We start from the raw sequence: 24,244 nt of genomic DNA, 5'->3' as shown, positions 1-24,244 counted from the left end.
GAGAGAGTGAGAGAGAGAGAGAGAGAGAGAAGATTGAGGGGGAGTGAGATTTTGGGGGGCTTTGATCTGCTCACCTCAGTTTTGCATCATTCCTTCCCTTCCCCTTAAATATAACTTCCCTCCCCCTCTCCCTTTTATTCTCAAACTACTTCATTTCTTCCTTGGGTCTATCCAAAAAAAGAAGAAGTCCGGGTAGGGGTGGTGGTGGGGTAGGGGTGGCGGTGGGAGCAGCAGGGTGACATCAATCCAACATGATGAAAGAGCTGTTAGGAGAAGCTGAAGAACAACGAGCAGACAACACGATGAAAGGGGCAGAGGCGGGCACTCGGCACTCCGCAGGCCCCCTCCCCCCCTCCCCCTCCCCCAATCTACGGGACCAAACAGCACGGACCGTCGCAGCTCCTGTTCCGTGCATCTCAGTGTCACAAGTACGAACAGGATGTGGCAAAAACAGCACGGCACCTGCGGACAACAAACGCAGAATACAACAACGCCAACAAGTTTGAGATTTCTTCGTTTTTTATTAATACTCAACACTTTTATTCCAAATAGACAGAAGAATAATATTTCTCAGCACTTGTTTTCACATTGACTGTGTTTAATCTCCATATTACTAAATATTCAATCAAATTTTAAATACTCTCTTCGCACAAGTAATTTCTCTCCATACAAAAAAAAAAAAAAATGCAAGGGTGAACCAGGTCGTGGTGGTATGTACATTTTTCACAATCTGTACAGCTCAGGGATGGAGTTGTTTGATCATCTGTGGCATAACACAGCAGCAGATCATCTGCCAAAGAAGGGGGTGGGGAAAGAAAACTACAAATAGTTCAATTGTGCTTCCTGTGTATCAAAGGATGACAGTGCTTTACAATTTCTTTTTTCGTTTGAAAAAAAGCAAAAAAAGCAAAAAAAGCAACAAAAAAAAAAAGCGTGGCTCTTTGACCAAATCTCAAAGAAGATAGAAAACACACCAACAAACCCTGACTCGGCTGTGTCAAACTTTGTGAGTAAATATGCACATTATCCATGTATCCGTTGGTCAATGATTGCACTTATCCTGGCCTCGAGTAGTTACAAAAAAGCTTTTAAGGGGGCGGGGCTATGAATCAAGATTCAAAGATTTATCCCAAATAGATTTATTCTCTGTGGGTTTTGTACAGCTGTTGTTTTTTTTTCCTTTTATCAAAAGTCCACAAGTGTGAGGTATTTACAAACTCCTCTATATTACATTTACAACAAACACGCACGCCTTCTCTCTCCCATATGAGCACACACAGAGGTAATCAAGCGTATGTATTCAGGCACATACAATGACAATAAGTGAATAGTAAGTGAAATTCACTGAGCTCTAAAAGAAAATAGAGGAGGTGAAGAAGGCTTCTCCAGAGACAACAGATGAGTTAACCAAGACCTCAACCTTGCTTAAGAGCATTTACACACAAACTGTCAAGCAAATTGATCTTTCCATAATATTAAAAATACAAAAGCCTTTCTGTCCGTGAGATGTTTCCGTCATTTTCCCCCCCAATATTTTGTACCTGTAAGAATAACCCAATAGTCCTATTTTCTGACTGCTAGATTGGCATCTTCTCTTGTACAAACGAGCACACTCACGCACACAGTACTACATGGAGAATCAGTTACCAACAAAACTGATAAGATTTTTAAAATATTATTCAAAATACCCATTTCTGTCTGGGCTCAAAGTTAAGATTCAAAACAAAGGAAGAAAAAAGTGTGTACATGCAAGTCCTAACAAACACTGGAGAGAACCCACCTCCTCCCCCCACCGAGTATCATACATACTGACTTGTCAAGAGATGGAAATTCTTCTTGTGTTCTGACTGGGATGTACAAAAAAACTTGATATCGAACCCGATTGTGCTTTGTTATTTGAGTTTGGTTCTTGAAAATGGCCTGGCTAGAGTGACACTAAATACTGACTGAAAAAGGAGAACCGTCGTGTTGATTTTTTGGGAACAGTATCAAGAAGCAAAACACCACTTCAGTGTTCATTGTAGAGCAGAGATGGCCTGCTTGTGAAAATAGAAACAGTTTAAGAGGCAGATCTGTTCCAAAGGCGTTAAAAAATTCACATGTAGGTTGATGCTCATGGTAGGTTTGTATTCATGTGTTCACACATTTTCTACACTGATAAAGCTGATTAAGTCCGCAAAAAGAGTCCTACTTGAGAGAAGAATCTTGATATCGTGAAAGACAGTCCAACCCAATGTAGGAAGGAATCGACATTAGTTAACAAGCTTAAATCGTTTGCAAGTTTGAAGAATGTTTAATTTTCAGGAAAGAAAGTTAATGTTATGTTCACAAGAAATATGATGATAACTAGTTTGAGTATCAGCAAAGGTAGTAGGAAAAATAAGTACATTTTGGAGGGAATTTTGCTTGCAACGTGCTCGAGGAGGGAATAACAGGCAGCTTGGTCAAAGGTAACAGTATGACTGCAATAATTCTGAGGACCCTCTCCACATAAGATCTATTGTATTTTAAGTCAGGTTAGAAAACTAAAAATAATTTTCTTTTTCTTTTCTTTTTTTTTCTAAATGAGTGAACCAAATCTCTGCACCAATAATGTAATGCTAGGAAGGCTATGATAGACTGCCTGATGGGGGCACTGCTTTTCGCTGTAGCGTTACTAGACTGGCATGAGATTGGTATAAAACATTTAATTGAGTGAAATATAAAAACAATTCTTTTAAACCTTCTCTTTCTTTTCTCCACAAATGTATGAGTATTATAGTATTAACCCCACCAAAACAAGTTCATAACCAGCGTGCGTGGTAATAGCGTGGTTGTAATTATCAGCCTGCTGTGCTTTACACTCCGTGTCCCCTCATTTAAACGTGACCATCTAATACAGCAGGCTGGACTTTTAGCTGTTATCATGTATAATTGGCATGCCAAGTTGCTCATCCCATGAAAGGAAAGGGCACACTCTCATCTGAGTCCATTATGTCCCCATCCTGAGATGCTAAACTGTCTCTACAAATCGAGTCCAATGAAACATGAGTGGACGTTAAATGCAGTGCATTTAATAGACAGTTCTCAGATCATCTGCAATGCAAAAATTATATAGAGGGTAGCAGGGGTGAAGGAGTGAGAAAGGAACATGTAGTTATATTATAAAGGAGGTCATACCTGATTGGGGGTTGGGGATGTGGGGAGTCGTGGGGGTGGGGTGTTTATCATGGCACTGTGGTTTGAACCCTTGTGATCCTGCTGTTGGCAACGTTCACTGTTGGAAATCTGAAGAAATTCAAGTTTGCTCTGTTGTGGAAAATAAATTTCCTTTTGTATAATTCAATGATTTTTGAGAAAAACTTTAGACTCAAGCAAAACCTAATTAAACATGTGGAGCTGCCAAATAGTGTGCAGGTAAACCAACAAAGCAGACCTTGTGTGTAGAAAATCCATTAAGGCACATCCAGCTCAAAATTCAAGACCCATTTGGTACCACCAGGCAGAAAAAAAGGTGAGGAGGTGGCAAATCAGTATGATGATGTTACGTTTGCAGCTGAAAAAAACAACAAAACAAAACAAAAAAAAAAACCACTTGTCTTTGCAAATTTATAGGTACATACAATGTACTCAGCAAGTCATGCCTTTCACATATACTTCACAGCACTCAAAAATAATAAAGTATATAAAAAAATCAACATGAAGAATCAATAGCAAAGAAGAGTCCAAATTACAGGAACACTGAACAGATCCATACTGAAAACTGGTCTACTGGTGTCCTGTAACATTGGTAAGCTAGGAAAGAATCAAATACAAATATGTAACATGAACTGTTTAAATAAATGAAAGTTTAAAACAATCTAAACCCATAACACACTGGAATAATATTATCAACATTATCAGTACAATTATTGTTAGTTTACCCTGTTACTTCAACAGAAGTGTTGATTTCTCATTCATGATTGTATATCCGTTTGCTTAAAAAATGTTTGTTTTGGTGTCGAGGAGCCGCAGGAGGGAGGGAAAGACAACAAATGCGTGAAGAGAGCAGAGGCTCAAGATTGTGGGTGTTCACTTTCCCCCTTCCATCTCTCTCTATCCATCCATCCCTCCCTTCCTGTCCACCTCCCGACGCCAGGAGCTGCAAAGAGAATTGCACCGGATTTTGCCACAGTTTAGCCCGCCAACGGCCTCTCTGTGTGTCGTCCACATCCTCTCCACTGAGCGGAGTGAAAACACCTCACACGGGGCTGCTCCCTGCTCACCTTCACACAGCGAGGTCATCAAGCCCGTGCCGCTTCCGTTTTACTCCCTCTGCAACTTTCTCAAAGCCACCCTTCATCTTCTTCTTCACCCACTTCATCTCCTCTCTCTCTGTCTATCTGTCTGTCTGTCTCTCTCTCTCTGTCCTCCTCCGACTTCACCCTCAGACGTCTGATTCAATGCTGGAGAGCTTCTCATAAACGTGTCCGTTGCTGGCACCATTGAAGGGTCTCTGTCCCTGCCCCAAACCTAGTGTGTCTCTGCCCCCGGGCAGTAACTTGCTGGCCCCGTGGTGGTTACCCATGGCCCCACCCAACCCACCCAGACACAGCTCTTTGGGGAACCTGGGGGCCACATTGGACATCACCCCAGCTGTGGCGGACGCGGGCAAATAGGAAGTCACTCCCATGGAGCCGTGGAAGTCCCCTCCTCCTCGGCTGTTGTTGAGAAGTTGCTGCTGCTGCTGCTGTTGCTGCTGCGTCTGTGGCTTTTTGATGTAGTACGGTTTGGCACCGTGTAATAGACACTGGTCGTCGCCGAAGGTTGGGATGAAAGGGTTCTGGTTCACCTTATCTGGGTAGAGAGATTTAGACAAGGAGTAAGTCCCGATCCCTCTGCTACCACCACCACCACCACCACCACAGCCCCCACCTCCCACCAGAGCTCTATCTCTCTCCCTCAGGTCTCTTTCCCCCACTGACCGTCGATGCAACCCACCTTCGCCTCCGTGGAACAAGCTGAAGGAGGACCCTCCCTTCGCCCTGTCCCCGTCTATTCCTCCAAACATGGGAGACTCTCTTTCGCCTGAGTACCTTTCAAACATGTGAGCGTAAGGGCTGGGGCCCTCCGTGAAGCGGTCTTTGTCTTTCAAGCTCACACTCCGGGGCTGGGGGAACTGACCCCCGACGCCTCCACCGACCCCTGCCATTCGACTTGCCCCCTCCCTCTGCAGGTCCACAAAGGTGTCATAAGAGTGCTGCCTCCTTAAGACCCTCCCACCTGGCCCTAGCTTCCTGCGCTGTGTCTGAGCTGGTGCTGGGCTGGGGACTATGTTGCCGCTGCCTGAGGTGAACACCATGTTGTCCTCACTGATATTGTAAAGGTTACTTGGCTGAATCTTACAGGAGTCGCAGCGTTTGCAGCTAGCAGAAGTGGGCCGACTGGTCGTACCCCCAACTCCGCTAGCGGAGCACGTGCCACCTCCCCCCAAGCCTCCGCTGTGATGACACACAGTGTGACAGTTACGACACTCCCAGTCACCCCCTGCTATGCCCCCTCCTCCTATCCCAGAACCCCCCTTTTCCCAACAGGTGTGGGCCTGCTGCCCGGCTGAGCTAAGTCCACCTTTACCTTCTGGCTTTTTGCCTTTACCTTTCAGGAAGTCGTCAACAGGTACTAAGCTTTTACAGATACCGCCACCGCTACCACCGCCCACACCACTTCCTCCACTTCCACCCTCTTGCTCCCACTTGGCCTTGCCCTCCTTGGAGCGGAACTGGTCCGCATAGAAGTCCCTCATGTTCTCTTTGTCCTTGCGGAACAAGTAAGGTGAAGAATTACCCCCTCCTCCTCCCCTTTTCCGCTCCAGGGGAGGTGAGACCGTGCGGTGTGCCTGGGGCCCATGTGGGAAGTGGTGGTGGACGGTATGGTGGTGGGGTCTCCTTCTCAAGCCGCTCAGCTCTATCTCGTCCTGCTCCCGTCTGCACTTGGCTGAGGCTGGCCTCTTTTTCAGGCTGTCCCTGAACTGCTTACGGCGCTTGTTGTTGCCCTCCAGGTTTCCGTAGGTGACAGTGTGCGTGGAGATATCCGACACGTCAGAGCGAATGTTCCCATCGTCACCCCCTGAGCCTCCCCCGCCCCCACCACAGTATCTTTCGTGACCCCCGATGAGCCCCGTACTGGATGCACCTCCTTTGAAAGAAAACCTGCCGTACACATTGCTTCCTTTGAACCCACCCTGGTTGGACTCCGCAGGGGGGTGGCCAGCGATCAGGTCAAATTTACTGGTGTTCCTGTGAGTCATAGAGGGGCGTGGTTGGGTGGTGAAAATGGGTGCTACCCCTCCCCCTAAACTGTCACAATCGAACATGCCCCCGTCCAACGAGCTAGTGCTGCCTAAGCTACGCGGCCTGTTAGGTGGGGGGCCGGACATACCCAGAGCCGAGGCCGGGTGGTGGTGCAGGAAATGGTCCTGGTACACGTTGCTGTCCTTCAGGGGCAAGTTGCCAAAAGTTCTCTCCACCTCATTGATGTAATCACTGAACATGTTGTCCTCCTGCATATAGGGCGACGCCGACTTACAATCTCCAGGGTGACCCACCAAACTGCGTCGTTGCTCCTGGATATCATAAATGGCAGAGCTGCGTCCACTGTGGCTATATTCCAAAGCGGCATGGGGAGAGCCATTAATGCCCGGGACCGCGGTCATGTCCTTGGCAGTGCGGAGCAACCGCAAGATGTTGGAGTGGGTGTTGTTCATGTTTTTCTTCATGGTGGCCGAGGGTGAGTCTGTGGCTGACTTGTTTTCCTCGATTTGCACTCCGTGGATGCAGCTGTAGATACCCTGCAGTGTGAAAATTACAAGAAAAAGGGAGGTAGAGAGAGAAAGAGAGGGTGAGACATGCCATGGGAGGAAGAGAGAACAAGGGTGGAAGAGGCGAAGTATGAGTGGGACATAAAAACAAGAGGGAAATATGTAGTAAGAAATCATGGGCCAGAGAGGGTTTCATGTTTGTCATATTTGACACATAAACAGAGGTACACACAGAGACAGACAAAAGCAAAAGAGGTTAATAATATACCGCCTTCACTCTGATGGTTCCCCTTTTTTTCATACACTCTCACACAGTAATAAAGGCTCAGTTCATAAATGGGTTGTCTCAGAAGAACACTGTGGCCTTCTACTGCTGCAGAGTTACACTCTACCTTGGACATAAAGAACAGACCAAGGGGGAATGAAAGAGAGCTGCTGAGAGCTCATAATTTTGACCACCAGTCGCTATGGTTCATCAATGCCAGTCATTCTGATCATGCTGACAGTGATGCCACTAGCATTATTTCACTCATTGTAGGAAAAAAAATGTGACAAATGCGCTAGACATATGCGTGTCACATGATCTATTTATATGACCCCTTGTCTTTGTGTTTTTTGCGTCTGTTTACAGTGGGTGGGCTAGGCAGGTGGGCTATTATAAAGAAAATTCAGACAAGCGTGTTCAAATGAAGGCTGGGGGAATCTGTGATTGAGGCGACAGCCAAATCTGAAAGGTCGAGGACACACTATCCAAAAGCCAGTGCAGGCTAACACTCCTCAAAGGCGTCAACTTGTCAGAAACAGTTTCTGTCTGTCTCTTTGCCACTCTCTAAATTGCTGAGCTACATTCGTCAGTGTAGATTGTCAAGTTGTATTCCTTTTTGTCCTGATTCTCCCCCTTTGTCTGTTGTGTCTGTGTTGAGCAGCAGCAGTTCCATTGGCATGTGCGGTGTTTGTCACCTATACACCTATACCACAGCTGCTAGAAGGGTAGCAGGACAGGGGTTGTTGGCCCAATAATGGGTCTGTTCTTTCTACTGTAGCTCCAGTGTGTTTGGGTAAGGTACAGTACACTTGGAACCCTAAGGCAAGGGTCACCACATGGTAATGGTACAGTATGGCTGTTAGGGTTCCATCCAGAGTGGAAGCGTGCTGTACCATCCTAAACTGCCTGGTACCACTTGGTGGAAAGGAATTCAATTATTCTAAAAAAACATGTATTTGAGCGGGAAACCTTTTTGCCAACATTACTTTCAAAAGTAACTGCTTGAAGCTGCAAAGACATAATGACAAATGCATGTCTTGCAGTTTACTGTTTTTGCAGTGCCCTATGGGTGGGAGCCAAATTACATTAAAATTACATTTTGTCGCAAACAAACAAAAAATGGTTGTCACTTCTGCCTCTCAATAACAGCACATACATGCAGCATTGCACGCCACTGACCCCTAACTTGAAAGGTAACATTAGGCAATTGAGTTACATCTTGCAAATGAACATTTTTGTGGACCTCAACAACCTGCTTTAATAACAGAATCTTTGTTGTATGACCTGTCATAACCGCACTGAGGTGAACACTGTGACATTCATTAAGACAGCTTTGAGTCACGGGCTACGGTGCACAGTACACATACTCTGTTTCAGCAGAATTGAATTGTTAAATTAGCTATTGTAAAAAAACAGCGGGCTATGATTGTCTTGTCAAGGTTGACGCTGGGCACATCAAAATGTTCCAGTTGCTTTCAGTACCTTTATTTTCACTCTCAGATCAAGATTAACAAAAGGTTTGTCTCAAAAATAAAAGAAATCCCAATCCCAATGTGCAGATGTGTAATATTTTGTGTATGTACCACTGCACTGGTGTTTTAAGGTTGTTCTTATGTCAGTTAGCTTATGTACTTACTGATTAAATATTTAAACACCATAAAAAGCCTAATTCAAACGTTCAATTCAATTCAAAAGGTTTTTGTAATTCACATTTTTACCTTGAACGCAAACTATAAACCTTCAACCTGCTACACATTAAAACGTTGAGGCAAGGCAAAGCTTGAGAGGTCATTGATCAAACCTTTTGTCAATATACAAGTAGTCCAATCTTATGTTTCACTACCAGTTGAGCCACTTCGCCACAGCTCATAGTTTCTTTCCCATTGGTACAAGAGGCAACAGTAGCAACACTAATCTATTCCATTTTTACATTTTACCTTGGGAGTTGGGTTTTTCAAGTTTCTAACCTTTAATGTGTTTAGAAATTCCACCTTAAGTTGTAATTTTAGACAGAAAAGGTAGCGAGAGAGCTTCAACATTTCTTGAGTTCACATCAGGCATGGTTGCTCCCACTATTACCTCTGAGTTAAAGCCAACCATCTTCCCCAACCAAACTGATTTTCTGATGAAACACCATTTCTAAACTCTTGCAGAGGTAATCAGTAAAACATGTTGTCCACTTGGAATCGCCTTCATCGGTCTTCTTGTTTAGTCAGAGGTGAAAGGAAGATGGCTGGCCATGAAATTCTTGCTAATCCTAATCCTTTCTTTTTAGAATTTTAGCGAGATGGAGGAACACAATTTCAGACTCGACTCCAGCTGCATTGTGAGGTAAATATACCTCCAAATAGAAAAAAGAACATTTTATTCGTTCATTCTTTTTATTCATTTATTGACCTTTGGAATTGTACTGTGAATTCTCAGACACTGCTTTCGCAGTATTTACTGCTGTGTAGCTTTTGCCTTTGTTGCACTGTAGCTCAAAGCCTCCCGACTCTCGACTGCACGGACTAAATAAGCCACAGGTAAATCCGGTGAATCATCACATTCCCCTGACGGACTCGTTACACTTCAACCACAACCGCTGCTCTGATCTTTCGGTCAGGAGACAAAAGGTCGGACCTAAAATAAAACGCACTCACTCTGCTGATAGAGAAGGTGAACCCGGGCTCTCCGGAGCACACGCCCATGAAGCAGAAACGCAGCTGCCAGTAGAACAAATGTTCACAGATGAAGGTGATTAATGACAGAACCATGGCTGCCCCCAGCATGTAGAACACCCCCGCCATGTTGTCCACGTCCAGCTGACTGCTCATCACCTCGTTCTTCTCGTTGTGGCAGATGCCGGTGAGCCACAGGGCCTCCAGCTCCTCCATCTCACCTGATAGGAGGAAGAGAAGCAGACGCACAGGTTATGGCACCGATGCAGTTTTCCCTCTTTTGTGCCTTGGGTGAGTTTATTTTTATTTTTTATTTATTTTTTTGCCCCATCTGTGTGGTCATCAGCTACAAGTGTGTGCTCAAAGAGAAAGGACCCGTTGTTTGTATGGGACCAGTGGCCAAAAACAGCTCAGGTCTCACATACGTGGAACAAATGTCATGTTGCGTTATTTTGACGCAAGATACTCCCTGAGGATCATCCTCATTAGGAAGTGCTTATGCAAGGCTATCCTTTCCTCTTTGTCGGGGTCGGGAGGAGGAGGGAAGGGGGAAATGCCTGCCGGGACTTGACGGTCTTCGGGGAGGAAGTGTGTGTGTGATCATGTGATGAGTGTTTTGGCCCTACAACCCTCCTCGTTTCACATCACTGGGGGATGTGCTGAGGGGGGAATGCGTCCAAAGAGATTTGCTTCATCTACACCGATGGTTCTTTATTTATATTTGTGTGTGTTGGTGAGAGTGATACAAGAGGCTGCATATTTCCTTTGCAAAACACCAAACGGGTATGTTTGCGTGTATTTGTCAAGTAGGTTTGATGTGAGCAGAGCAGTGAAATTAAGGCATCTTCGCTTCCAACGTCATTGAGTGGCACGGCAGAGGTTTCTGAGAGTAAATCTCAACAACTTTGTTTTTTAAAAAAACAATTGGAGAGTCATTTTCACCAGGCAACACAAAAGTGTTGAATCACGTGCAACAATACAGACAAAAGAGAACGAGTACGCAATTTGTGAATTGAGCTTCAAAAGGATTTTCCACCTGGTAAGAGTCAAAAAGAAAATTAAAGTGCATCATGTGACAAAATGATTTTAGTCTTTCTGAAAGAATTATGGGAGAGAGAGAGAGAAATATGTACAGTACCTAAATGTCAAGGCATTATTTGCAAATTTTGTGTCAAACAAGGAAAGAAAACACACATTAGTAAGTTGCACAATTGCAAAAGTTGAATGGAATCTGCATTATGAACCAAATCGATGAGAACCAATCTGCACATAATTCTGAAGCGGTGCCAAAGAGTCAACTCCGACCCCATCGATCCCTCTTTCCAGCCTCGTGTCAACAACACTGACATAATAGCCATATGAGGTGCTACACCTCACAGCACTGAGACCTGATTGAGTCGCGATGGAGATTGATTAAGAACTGTAACTGCCTCCATGAGCAAAATCTATACTGTAATTGAAATCTATATTATTTTAATTATTCTCTCCTTCTGATCCCGCCCCCTTTCTGGCAAACTGCCCCTCACAGGTCTCCAGCATCCGGCTGCGATGTTCAACCTCCGGCCATCTCACCCATCTGCATTCGGTGCACAGTGGTTTCTGCCGTCCCTGAACCTTTCCCTCAGCGTGGATGACTTACGTCGTGTTCAAACATGCGCCCTTAAGAAGATGTGACACATATGAGCCAGCATCGATGAGTCTGGTCCCTTAACATGAGCTAACATATGTGTCCTGACAGCACAAACAATCTACATAACATGTAATGAGAAGGAATGCTTGATGTGTCTCATGACATAGAAGATAAGACCTTCTATCCGTTTAGTAAATATGTGCAGACACGCTCTCCGACCTCCAGGGGAACACGCTCACGTCGGCTTAATGCCACAAACACAGGCTGTGCTAAGATCTGAGTTGCCTTGGCTGCAGTGGATCCAGCACAAGGTGAACGTTCTCTCTGACCGACCCTTTCATCCACCACACGGTGTGATGGAATGTGATGGTAAGTTGTGGCAAGTGTGTCAGCATAATAAACAACATTATCTGACAGCTCACCAGCAGTATGGAGCAGTCTATATAGGCGCTTCGCTCAGAGGCAAGTGCATTTAAGTGCTCGAAGTCAAAGTGCAGCACAGCTATAGCCAGGGATTCCAGGCGGAACATTTACAACAACCTCTCAAGTTATCTCACACATCCATCAGAAGAAAAGGGTTTGGAAAGGAGAGGCTAAAGTTGTTAAGCGCTTGGAAACCAAGGTGTACCAATAAGATTTGTTACCGCTAGTTTTTAGCCAGAGGCTGGACCTTGAGGCTGCCCAACTGTGCGAAGAACAAGAATAAAATGAGCTGCAGTTGTGGTGGGGTTCAAGATTAAAAAGTGTCTGAAAATGTTCTCAACTGGAGGTTGGCAGATCGGATCATCACTGACGTTTTAAATTTGGGGAAAAAAACATCTGTCTGGCGGCATCTCTATCCTTCTACTGGCGGCATGATTTTCATTTTGTCTGAGCTGAATAATTCGGAAACATTTACTTACATGTCAACATTTCAACATTACAAGTCATACCAGAGAAGAAAAACACTGTCAACCAGATTTTGGTTGCCAAGATTGAGTCAAATCTGGGGCATTTTCGCCACCTGTCAATCACCTGTATCAATCTAGCAAATCAAAACCTCAGAAAATGTCTTTGCTTAGAAATGAAGTTCCTTTAGTCCATTTTCTTCATTTTTAAAGTATAAATATATCGATACTTTTAAAACTAAAGGAACATGAGATCCAAACATGGAGTTTCTGTCGCATGTCATACCAGCTGCAGAAAATTGTGAAAATCTTGATAAATATTGAAAACACACATGAGTGCAATTCATCTATGCAATTAATACATTAATTGCAGTGGAGCTTGTGACTTGGAAAAGGTTAAAAGACACCCCTTTTATCTTGAGCAACAACAACATGCTGAACTTGAGGCTCAGTTCAGATTTTAGAATGGCACAGCGCCACCTTCATGTTAGGCGATGCAAAAGTGTTTTCAATTTGCTCGTTCTCTTAATAAAATTTCTTCTCAAGCAGGACCTCACTGGTGGGCAGGACCAACCAAAGCAGAGCCATACCTACAGCACACCCAAACCATCTGGCCCGTGAGAATCCACCTCCTCCGTATAGGAATGTTTGGATGACAAAGTGCTGCTGTCGTCAGAGACTACTACCATATATTAAATAAGAATGCTGGGCCCACAATGCCACATTCATATTTATTCTGCAAGGACACTTGTGCTCCTTATAAAAACTTGAAGCACATCTGCCATCCTTGCATATCACTTATTAGCCCTTAGAGGTGGTAAAAACTAATACTAATAATAACAAAAAATACTTTGAACTTTTTAACTTAGACATCTGCTCTTCCTTTCTTTGTGACTATCTGAAAGAAAAACAAAACAAAAACTTAAATTTAACACAGAAAAAGCCTGGTCTTTTACTTATTTTTACTTATCTAGAAAACAATAATTATACTAAACATAAACATACACAATTACAGATTAATTTAACTTCCGTTGTCTTAATCTTAATCTGTTGTCTTACCCTTTCAATTGTTAGCACTGCCTTAAGTTTTCAGTTTCGTGCTGCTTATTTAAGTTGTTATATATCTTTAGTTGCTATCCTGAATGTTGTATGTTTTTTTTTTTTTTACTTTACTTTACTTCGAACTTTGGGCCTGATTGAAGTTCTCACCATCTCCAAAGAGCATGAGGATGGCCAGATCCACAGCTCTTTTCCAGCCTGAGTCTTTCTGGATGGCGATGCCGTAACCTGTGGTAGCGAACACTTTGCCGCTCCCAATGGTGACCAGCTTGCAGCCCTCGTCTCGGCCCGCCATGTAATTTAGCACTGCGGCGTCGTAGATGAAGGCATCCAGTTTGCTGCATGGGGCGACAGAGGTGTTTCAGAAAACATTCAGGTTTTTACTTCAAATGCTGTAAAACGAAATGTACCTGATCACTGGGTGATATTTCTATTATACTATTTCATTATCGGTTTAAATGAGATTTTAGGACATAGAAAATTATTTGCATTGTGAGTGAAGAATCAAACCCACCTCTCTCTTCACAATCTTATCATGATTGAAAAGCTGATTGAACCTGGTCACGATTATGGAGAAATTATAAAACAAAGATCACCAACTTTTTCGTTGTCATAATAGTACTCAAATTAAATTTTCCACAAAAGGGCCACTTCACACAAATGTCTTGGCACCATTCAGTCCTTTTTTGGAACTCTACTCTCCATTAATGCTAAATGGAATGATTGTCAGTGCACATGGCACTCTGCTGGGTGCTGATTAAAGGACTAGCAGATTAACATTTCATGAAAGCACATGTGCTCAAAGGGCAAAAAGCATTTTTCTTTTGGCTAAAATGAAAATTCATTCATTCATTTCTTGTCTTCTTTTGAATGATACAGAGTGAGATCCAAGTGCTGGAAAGGAACTTTTTAATAATGTGTACAGAGTAAAAAACACATACATTTCCTTAACTACCCCAGAAGATGATGGTGCTGCAGTTGCGCAGACTTGCAGAGCAGTGGCAAAGATTGCCTGCACTTGCTTAGCACTCTATCGCATTAATCTGTGGACACTGTCCCATTCTATTGTTTCCAATTGAACCTCCACCTGAGATGTACAGTTTACAGCTTGGTGTCAAACAGCCCAATTTTAGACCTTTGAGCCACTTAGCGTGAACTTCCCCCAACGTCAAAAGCAGGTGTATGCTATCCGTCCTTAATGATTCAGCAAAGATTGATGGAAACGTCAAAAGACAAGCAGACGGTGCAAATACGGCTCTCACAGCAAAGCTGAGGCTTCGCTGCTATTCTGGGCGCCAGTGGCAGGAAGACACACACAGCTTCAGCAGCTGCCCACCCACATTGCCCAGAATGCTCCCTTCTTCCTCTCCTTCTGCCTTTGTCATCTTTTTCCCTCTGTTGCATCAGTGCGGGACCTCACAGATCCACCGCGCCGTCTCCTTTTTCTTCTCCCAGCGGAGTTTGTTTTCCCCGCCTCCCTTGTTTCCCTCACACCCCTCCAGCCCGCCCCCTCATCTCCCCCAGCCTCCCTCCGGTCTGCCTCCCCTCCTCACCCGTTCTTCAGACTGTACAGTGCCTCATCTACATTCTTTTGGTGGAAGCTCGTCATGTACGCGTGCATGTCCCGGTAGTTGTTGCGGATGTTGCGCTCTGTACTCCCGTTGGGCACCGTTCCGAAGCGGAAAGGTGGCGAGAATTCGTTGGGCTTCTGGAACTGTAGTGGGGGGTAGGGGGAGAGGAAGACCATAGAGATCAACGTGAGAGAAGTGGTCATTAACATGTGCAAGGCAGCGAGCTGCATCAAATAGCTTTTAATGCACCGATGAGCAGGAGGATGGGCTGTGGTTTAGCAAACTAAAAAATTAAGGAAATGCTGAGGAGAAAAAAATGGCACAATCAACGGCAACAACCCCGAACCTTTCTGGTTCTGGTCCGGCATCTGTCCAGAATCTGTCTTTGAAACCTCAAAAATAAAGACCTTAGCAATCAATCCACTTGTCACAATGTCACAAAAAACAATAAATTAAAAATGTTTACAGATGGACTAAACAGAAACATTTCAAGTTTACATTAAAATGGAAGAAAATAAACTATTTTGCTCTAGCAGACCCTTAAATGTCAGCTATTGTCAGCTATTGATGTCTTGATTTGATGACTTTAAAATACACTCGATTAGGGAATATAGAAACGCGGTAAAGAAAGATTCCATAAAAAAAAAAAAAATCAACTACTTCCATCTCGGCACAGCTAAGTGCTTCCTGCACTTCTTCTGGATATTAATAAGTTCAAGCTTTGGAACGTGGAAAAAAAAAGGCAATTTAAAAACATCATCCTGGGCTTTAAGAACTGAGATGGGTATTTTTCACAGGCTATTAACCAAATCAGTTATTCTCTCACCCAGAGGGGCTCCAAATGCAGAGCAGGGTGACATATACAGAGGATGCAAAATATGCAACAAAAAAACTTTCACTTCGACAAAAACTGAAGACGGTAATAATTTAAAGACAGGCGACACGGTGGTGCAAGTTCTCCCTGTGTCTGCCAGGATTCTCTCCGACTTCCTCCCACAGTCCAAAAACACACAACTGGGAACTCTAAATTGCAGGTGTGTATGGCAGTGTGCATGGTTGTTTGTCTGTCTATGTGGCACTGGCAACCTGCACAGTCAGTACCTGGGTAAAAAATATGGATGGATGGATGGATGGATGGATGGATACAAACACTTAAATGTAACTAATAACTAACAGTGTCTCTGACTAAAAGTTGTGTTCTTTGTTAAACCAGATCAAATTAAGACATTTTTTAAAACACAATATAAAGCGTAAAGCCCTCTTCACTTCACAATGACTTCATAGAAAGTATCAAAAGAACTGTTTTGAACACACAGTCCTCACTTTTCCTCACTTTGTTCTCAGTAGTTAAAAAAAGATTAACACTGTATATAATTCATTTCAGCAGACTGGTTATTCCGAGGTGCAGCCTGCAGCGTACACCTGCTCGCCCCCCCCCCCCCCACCTCCCACCCCCACCGCCCCTCAAATTGCTTCATTTTCAAACCTTTTTGTCCGACAGGCCCGACACCTGGTCCACGTACTCCTCCTGGATCATGAAGGCGGCCAGGTTGGCAGTGTAGGAGGCAAGGAAGATGACAGCGAAGAAGGCCCACACCGACACCATAATCTTACTGGTGGTACCTTTGGGGTTCTGCACTGGGACGGAGTTGTTGAAAACCAGACCCCAGAGCAGCCACACGGCCTTGCCGATGGTGAAGGAGGGACCACCCGGCTCTGCCAGGTCCAGAGTGAATAACAAAAGAGGGAAGGAGGAGAAAAAAATTAAAAGAAAGAAAAAGAACATTTAAACGTCTCAGTTACTACCTCACTTTGTCTGCATCATCGCCACCACGTGAGGACCTCTTGATGACTGAGGGAAACAAGGTCCAGAGTAACGGACTCAGAATTCCGATTTACCTATGACATCGGAATTCTGATTTGGAAATGATGTCACATGCCGGCTAGCAAGTCATTGCATGCATTCTCAGGTTACCTTTAAACATTGAGACAAGACTAATAATGTACAAGTAAAAGTGTCTTGAATCTGTCAGTGAGCCTCCAACTATCAGAAAAGTCCATCCAAACCCATGGTTCTAAAAAACAAAAACAACCCCCCCCCCCAGGCCCACCTCTTTGCTGCCTTGCAGCCTGTCCTTTTCAAATCAGTGTTAGCAGGAGGCGAAAACCATGCTTTTGCGCCACAGGCTGTGAACAGACGGCTCAACGTGCTGTTTTCTGAAGATCTGTAATTTTTCTCTTGAGATAATTGCTGGTATAAAGCTGCTCCTCTCAAGAAACTCACTGAAAAATAAAACGGGCATAATAGGAGACCTTAAATTCACACGGCTAGCCAGTTAAACTCTGCTCTCTCACTTGCTTCAGATCCTTTGAGTTTCCCCATTTAGTCTTTCCACTCAAGAAGTTGCTTGAAGTATCTCGACTCAGAGCAGAGAGCGTGACTTCCGAGCGGCAATGCAAACGCAGCAGTATTCCCTTCATTGTGATGTTTCAGCGGCAGGATGAATCTCCACCATGTCGTACACCACCGATGGTCCCGCTGTGACAACCCCCTGTTACAGACCGACTCTGCTCCACCTACCGCCATGGCACCGTGACAAGGTAGCAGTGGGCAAACACGACCTACTGTTGCTCTGTCACAGACGCTCGCCGCGCGTGTGGCAGGCTACAATTATGCTGCAGCTGGAGCAGCAGCAGCAGCAGCAGCAGCAGCAGCAGCGTAGGACAACAGCCTTACATAACTTTAATATTAAACCGCACAGCCACCGCGCTGTTACTGTGACAGGGAAAGAAATCTCTGGGAAACAATTTGCTGGCAAGCGTAACTCACAAGCACAGTCTACTGTTGTCCCCCCTGGATGAACAGGCTGTAAACAACACTGGGACAGCCACCTCATTTTACTGTGGAGACTCCAGCTGTCTCAAACCCTGAGAGTCATCCAGCACCAAGCCTGCTCATACGTGTCATTTATGGTGGGTGTGGCAGTGGGTTGCAACCCAGCCAATAATCCAAACCAGCCACCACTACCCCCCCCCCCCCCTCCCAACATCATATCACAATCATTTTTGAATGATTGTTAAGTATTCTAAACACAACACTGTGATGGATTTTCTCAGTTTAGCAGTTAAGATTTGGTTTTGCCCACCACAGACCCGTGCATCCCTCACTTCTCTCCCTGTGTCTGCTGGTGACAGTGGCGGGTCGAGCATTTCACACCTGGGCCTACAGTGACGTCATACTAAGTCCTACCTAAATTAATACACCTCATAATACCACCAATACACAACGACTCGAAAATCCATACAGAATCACAAATACATATTACATCACCTTCATATGGGCCAGTTGAGCAACACGTCAGAGCCTTTAAAATCAATGAGCTCACATTCACACTTTAGAGCAAGAGACTAAGATCATGGATACAGTCAAAACGTACAAATAAAGGAACATTTTAATACTATTAGCCAAAGTTTTAATAAGTCCATCAAAAGTATCGTATGCATCTCTCTTTCTCTCTCTATATATGTACATACACTACCTGTCAAAAGTTTGGACACACCTTCTCATGCAATTTGTTTTTTATCTTTACAACTTTGTACACTGCAGATAGATACTGAAGACATCAAGTATATGAGCAAGATATATGTAATTATGCAGCAAAGAAAAACCATGTTAAATAACTCTAAATAGTTTTTTATGAAAGGTGGCTATTTTGAACTATGTATATATATTTATATATATATATGTATAAAACATTTAATACATACTGTACATATAAACATCTATCTATCTATCTATCTATCTATCTATCTATCTATCTATCTATCTATCTATCTGTCTATGTTTCACAGGTGGAAATCTCAACCTAACAACTTCAAGTTCTGCCCTTGAGCCTGGCACACATTTGCGCAGCACGCCGATGGAACCATATACTCGGTTACCTACAACAGCTCAAGCTGCCGAGGTGCTGCGGCCGAGCACTGTGGACGCTTTAATACCGGCACATTAACAGAAGATGCCGCAGCGCAGGAATGAAGTGGTCTCAGGTCATTGAGTGAGAGTCAATGATCCTCGACTCTGAGAGAGAGGCTCAGTCAGAGTGGCTGCGGACAGGCACTCCCAGACGCTACGCAAAGACTCCACCTGTTTGAGGCCGTTATGGATTGATTTGGTCTGAGTGCTAAGTGTGTGTGTGTTTGTGCGTGCGTGCGTGCGTGTGTGTGTGTGTGTGTGTGTGTGCGTGTTCGTGTGCGTGTGCCGCTCTCACCTCGCCCGTCCGCCAGACATCGATTGTAACCCACTGGGCTAAAGTACTCGAACACAAAGACGGCCACAGCCGACACCATGAGCAGCATCACAAACATCATCACCCACACGTCAGCGCTGAAGGGCTCTGGACACATGAGCGGAGACAGAGGAAACATTGGCAGAAAGGGAAGCCAGCTGATTAGCATGAAGAGGTAGATAAAATTAAGCCGGTGGCATAACAGGATTTTTCTGATGATAAGTGTGATTATTTCCCCCCTGCTGAGGATTTGTTCTGAGTCGGTGTCAACACTTTTCAGGGAAGAAGGTCAGAAGCTACTCTGTTGGATCAGCGACGAGACCTCTGCAGTCCCCCCCCCCTCCCCCCCCGGTGCTTCTGTTTAGCATTAAAAGGACAATTTCCCATTACTTGAAATGTCACCCCTTTACACATTTTTTTTTTCCCCGCAGAAGAATTTGCAGACTATTGAGCTCCCTGAGAATCTGAATGGAACCAGAACAAGTTCACATGCATTCCAGATTATTCAGATTCTAGACCAGGTGTGGGCAAATTTACGGCCCAGGGGTCACATGCGACCCGTGAAGCTTTTCAATCCGGTCTGCCGACCTAATAGAAATTATATTAATAATAAATGAGTAATAAAATAGCTGTATTTCATTAATTTTTTCAGTGTTTTAAGAGTCATTTCAACAAAGAGCTAAAGAATGTGGGGCTTCAAAGACACTTTTGTTCATTTTCAATTGAAATGACATTTCTACATATCCCAGGATATATTTTTTCTTATGAGGTGGCTCATCAAAACACTCCATCCATCCGCTCCTGTTCCAGCCCCTCTGTCAAATTTTAGAACCCACTGTGGCCCCGCCAGTCAAACAGTTTGCCCACCCCTGGTCTAGATACATAAATATTTCAATGTGACTGAAACCAGCTGAAAACCGGTTGATGTGGGGAGGCGGCCGCTCACCAAGGAAGGCAGAGGGGGAGACGGTCCCGTTGCTGCGGGACACCATGACGCTGATCCCCGTCTCGATGAAGGGCACGGAGAAGTCGATGACCTCTGACCTCTCCTCGTTAATGGTGAGCGAGCCCACGGCCATGTGGGCGTTCTTCAACACCACCTGGAGGGTCGGGGGGAGGAGGACTCATCAGCGCGCCGTGATCTTTCCAGGTATTTAAACTGTTATTTTGGGAGGGAACAGGAGGGTTACTGCTGCGCTGCGTCTGTGATCGACCCCCACGAGCTGCTTCCCCCTGCGAGCGCGCTCAGGTATATTTAGAGCTGAGCGTTAGGCGCCTCGGGCCTTGAATAAGAGTGGAGCGAAAAAAAAACCAACAAAAAACAGGGATGTGTATGTTTGGCTGAGTGAGCACGAGCCATTGCCATCAAACCTCCCCTCCCCCCGGCCCCCTTCCCTTGATTGTTACATTTATTCGCTGAGGCCTGCGATCCTCCCGTTCTCTCTGTTCTCTGCCATGTTTCCCCCTCTAGTTTGTTAAATGAAATCATTAACTGCGTATTTGGGCGGCTGCATCCATGCACGCCTGCACGCACGGGCTCTGTTGATTTCAGTAATTTCACATTGACTAGTGGAGATGCACGTCATTGCATGTTAAAGGTCCAGTGGGCAAGGTTTGGCTTGATTTATCATTTTTATATTGATAAAAGCTTAACATACTGGACATAAATACACGAATGAAAGTGTAAAATCGCAGTACAATAAAAGTAATTTGGTTTTCCTACTCCTAGAATGGTTCTCATATAAAGTATACATAGTATATAAGAATACATATAGAGCAATAAGGGTCTTGCTCCTAGTTAGTTGCCACCATTTTTTGACAGTGGCCTAAATACGAAACGCACTCTCAGGCAGGCTTCCTTAAAGATTTTACACTCTGGACCTTCAAGCCTGCACTTCCAAACTGGCCCACAGAACCAGGGTTGCTTGCTTGGTTATTGAGTAAAACATCAAGCGGATTCGTAAGGAGGTGGAGGGGGTGCATTGTGGTGGATGTCTAGATTTTAATGTGTGCACAAGAGAATGGAGCTGTTCCCTGAGGCTGCCTCTTCTTCTTCTTCTTCTTCTTCTTCTTTTCCTCCTTTCCAACAGCGTTCAGTCTCCCTGCGTCTCTTTCTCTCCCGTCTCTGATTAAGAGCCTCATTGTCCTCCCACAGTTTCGGAGGAGCAGTTCGCAGCTCCACCTCGGGCCACGCTGCAGTGCGAACTAGCGCTCGGTAGCTGCCGAACACAGCGAGAAGCTTTGCTTGAAAGGCAAATTCAGACCAGCACAATTAACCCTATCGCAAAGATAAACTTCTAAAGGCAGCTTTAGCCTTGCAACTCTTTTCGCATGAATTTATATGCGTGTCAGACTGGCATTTGACGTGTGAATTAAGAAATAAAACTGCAAGGAGCCTGAGCGGGAAATATGCAGAGAAGAAGTGCAGGGTTGTAGAGTGCTGGATAGCACCCTTGAGCAAAATGAATATGCATAAAATATAAAATAATAACATTTAGGTATTTTTCATTAAACTGGGCATTTAAATTGAATTAGTGTTTGTTTTTTTCCAACGAAACATGCTTAGCTCAGGAAAAAAGATACGACTTATGTTGAATTTCGTTGCCTTTATGTTACAGTTGCACAAAATCACTTTAAAAACTAAAAAAATGAATGAGATAGATAGATAGATAGATAGATAGATAAATAGATAGATAGATAGATAGATAGACATTGTTTGTTGCACTGGATAAAACATAAAGATCGGTATCCTATGGGACCTTCAAGAATGTCTTTTTTATTCATCATGTCTCTGTTGGAATAATAATTGTTTGCTTACATTCTTAGTAACGCTATACAAACTATGACACATTAACAGCTTCAGAAATGACAACGTATTCCAGTGAGTAATAATAAGATAGAACGCGCTCACCTCTCCGACCATGCCATTCCACGTCCCGTTGACCTTCTTGCCGTGTTTGCCGTTGGTGACCAAATAGAGGTCGTAAGTGAACTTTACCTCCTTGGCGATCTTCTTGAGGATGTCGATACAGAAACCTTTACAGCAGCGCTTGATGTAAATCCCTGAATCACCTGTATGATTGCTGATGGGTGGAGCAGAATGGAGGAGGGCAGAGGGATGGAAGCAGAGCATCGGGGGGAAACAGTTATTTGGGGCAGCGTGATGGGTTCCCATGTTGTGATCATCAGGGATGAAAAGTCTCAGCAGGTGGGCACAGGACAGAGGAGCAACATCAGACTGGCTCATAGCGGGACTAAATTAAGCAGGGAGAGAAAGAAGATTTTCATGTCTTATGACATGAAAGAGATTTTTTTTTGATGAGGAACAAAGTCCATTGAAATGTGTTTTTTTCTTTTGCCTTGTTTAATGTTTCCTGAGAATCACACATTTTTGCATGTAACGACTTGAGGCAGATAAGACAAAGAAAAATCTAGAGGGTGGATCGTTGTATTAACATTTTAAGGTTCAATGTTCTGCAAAATTCTATTCACTGATGTTCTGTGATACATGACATTTGCAGAAATGAAATACAGCATCAGTTTTAGCAGGAAGCTCAGCTTCTTTTTTTTTTACTCAAGCATAAAAAGAAGGAAAAGGAAATAAAAAGATACAATAATAAAAATATGTACGCCTAATACTAAGAAAAAACAACAACAACAAAAACAAATGTCCACAACTTAAATAGCTTACTGGCTAACTGACAATATTGGACCTTTTACATTAGTCAAAAGTTTAGGGAGACCTTCTCATTTGATCATTTTTTTCTTTCATTTTAATGACTATTTACATAGACTCTCACTTCAGAAAGAAGAAGTGAGAGATAGAAAGAAGATAAAGAAAAACCATTGCATGAGAAGGTGTGTCCACGCTTCAGACTGGTGGTGTATCTGGCCTAAGATAATTTACACTCAGATTGTAAAACTACCACATAATAATCACTCACTCAGGGCAAATCATTGAGCAACACTGCGCTTTCAGTGCGTAATAACATTAGTTGAACTCAAAGTGTTTTTCAACAAAATTATGGCTACAACACCAGGTAGCTGATTAACATCCATTACAACAGCAGTGCCCATTTACACACATCACACACAGACAGCCTGCACCACCTCACGCTGTTAAATCCTGTTCTGACCGCATGAACTAAGTCCCCTCATCCCGTCCATCAGGGTGTTAACCAGGGAGTTGAGGTAAAAAAAAAAATATTCATTCGAAACGTGCAATTAATGTACTAACTGGCAATAATAAATACTAACAATAATAAATATTCATCATTGGTAAATATTAGACTTATTTAGGACTGAATGGCCTCTGTGGTTGTTTGTGACGATGACACAAACAGACAAGCAAAGGGGGAAGGAAAGGAGGGAGGTGTGTGTGTATGTGTGTGTGTGTGCGTGTGTGTGTGTGAGTGTGAGTGGCAGGATGGTGCTGGGGGTTAGAGTGGGAGAGAGAGAGAGAGGGAGAGAGAGAGAGAGAGAGAGAGAGAGAGAGAGAGAGAGAGAGAGAGAGAGAGAGAGAGAGAGAGAGAGAACATGGTGAAAGATCAGTCAATGAAAGAACGCAGTGAGCCAGAAGATGTAGGCCGGCCTCGGGAGACTCAGGTAGGGCAGGCAGACACGAGGAGGCCACTAAAGGAATTTCATCACCGAAAACCCCCTGGAGCAGCGGACGGCAACAGGGTCAGAGGGACGATCCGGAGACGGTGGGAATTATCGAGTGAAAACAATCGTCTAGTTTAACAGTCGCAGAGGCAAACAGAGGCCGAAGGGTCATCCTGGGATGGGGGAGTCGAGGTCGGTGGGGTGGGGTGGGGGGGACTGGAGGGCAGGTAAAGGACACGCTCACTTTGCAGAGTACGTCGTAAATAAACTGCAACGAAGGGAATGAATTGTTTCCGTTCCTCTTCGGGAACTGCTGTAGTAGCTGGCTCACACCGGACAGATTTGCATAATATACAACGCTGCTGCTGCTGCTGCTGCTGCTGCTGCTGCTGCTGGAGGAGGACTATGTCTGCTACACATGGTGACAAGTTGCCGCAACCAAAAAAAATTGTGAATGTGTGAGAAGGTTTACGCTGCATGCTGGGATCTTTTAAATATCTTCATCA

The 24,244-nt window shown here is 44.2% G+C and overlaps 1 protein-coding gene across 2 annotated transcripts in view; it reads right to left on the bottom strand.

Moving 5' to 3' along the window:
* Positions 1-507: 507 nt before the first annotated feature.
* The window catches only part of grin2bb (glutamate receptor, ionotropic, N-methyl D-aspartate 2B, genome duplicate b), an 87,391-nt gene continuing 63,654 nt past the window's right edge, over positions 508-24,244 (bottom strand). The window contains exons 8-16 of one of the 2 annotated variants that reach the window (XM_076044283.1): positions 22,045-22,216; positions 20,080-20,233; positions 19,116-19,241; positions 16,334-16,563; positions 14,830-14,990; positions 13,427-13,614; positions 9,683-9,921; positions 6,397-6,805; positions 508-4,815 (exon numbers count right to left, since the gene is read on the bottom strand). In XM_076044283.1, coding sequence (XP_075900398.1) covers positions 4,406-4,815; positions 6,397-6,805; positions 9,683-9,921; positions 13,427-13,614; positions 14,830-14,990; positions 16,334-16,563; positions 19,116-19,241; positions 20,080-20,233; positions 22,045-22,216 — 2,089 coding nt within the window. In that variant the 3' untranslated portion in view covers positions 508-4,405. Of the gene's footprint in view, positions 6,806-9,682; positions 9,922-13,426; positions 13,615-14,829; positions 14,991-16,333; positions 16,564-19,115; positions 19,242-20,079; positions 20,234-22,044; positions 22,217-24,244 lie in introns of both variants that reach the window. The other variant, XM_076044275.1, reaches the window with a different exon arrangement.

The sequence above is a fragment of the Nelusetta ayraudi genome, unplaced genomic scaffold (assembly GCF_046127955.1).
Source record: "Nelusetta ayraudi isolate G7.1 ecotype Tasmania unplaced genomic scaffold, CSIRO-AGI_Nayr_v1 ptg000004l, whole genome shotgun sequence".
NCBI lineage: Eukaryota > Metazoa > Chordata > Actinopteri > Tetraodontiformes > Monacanthidae > Nelusetta > Nelusetta ayraudi.
The sequence above is the reverse complement of the archived record's forward strand: the minus strand, read 5'-3'. Positions and strand labels throughout refer to the sequence as shown.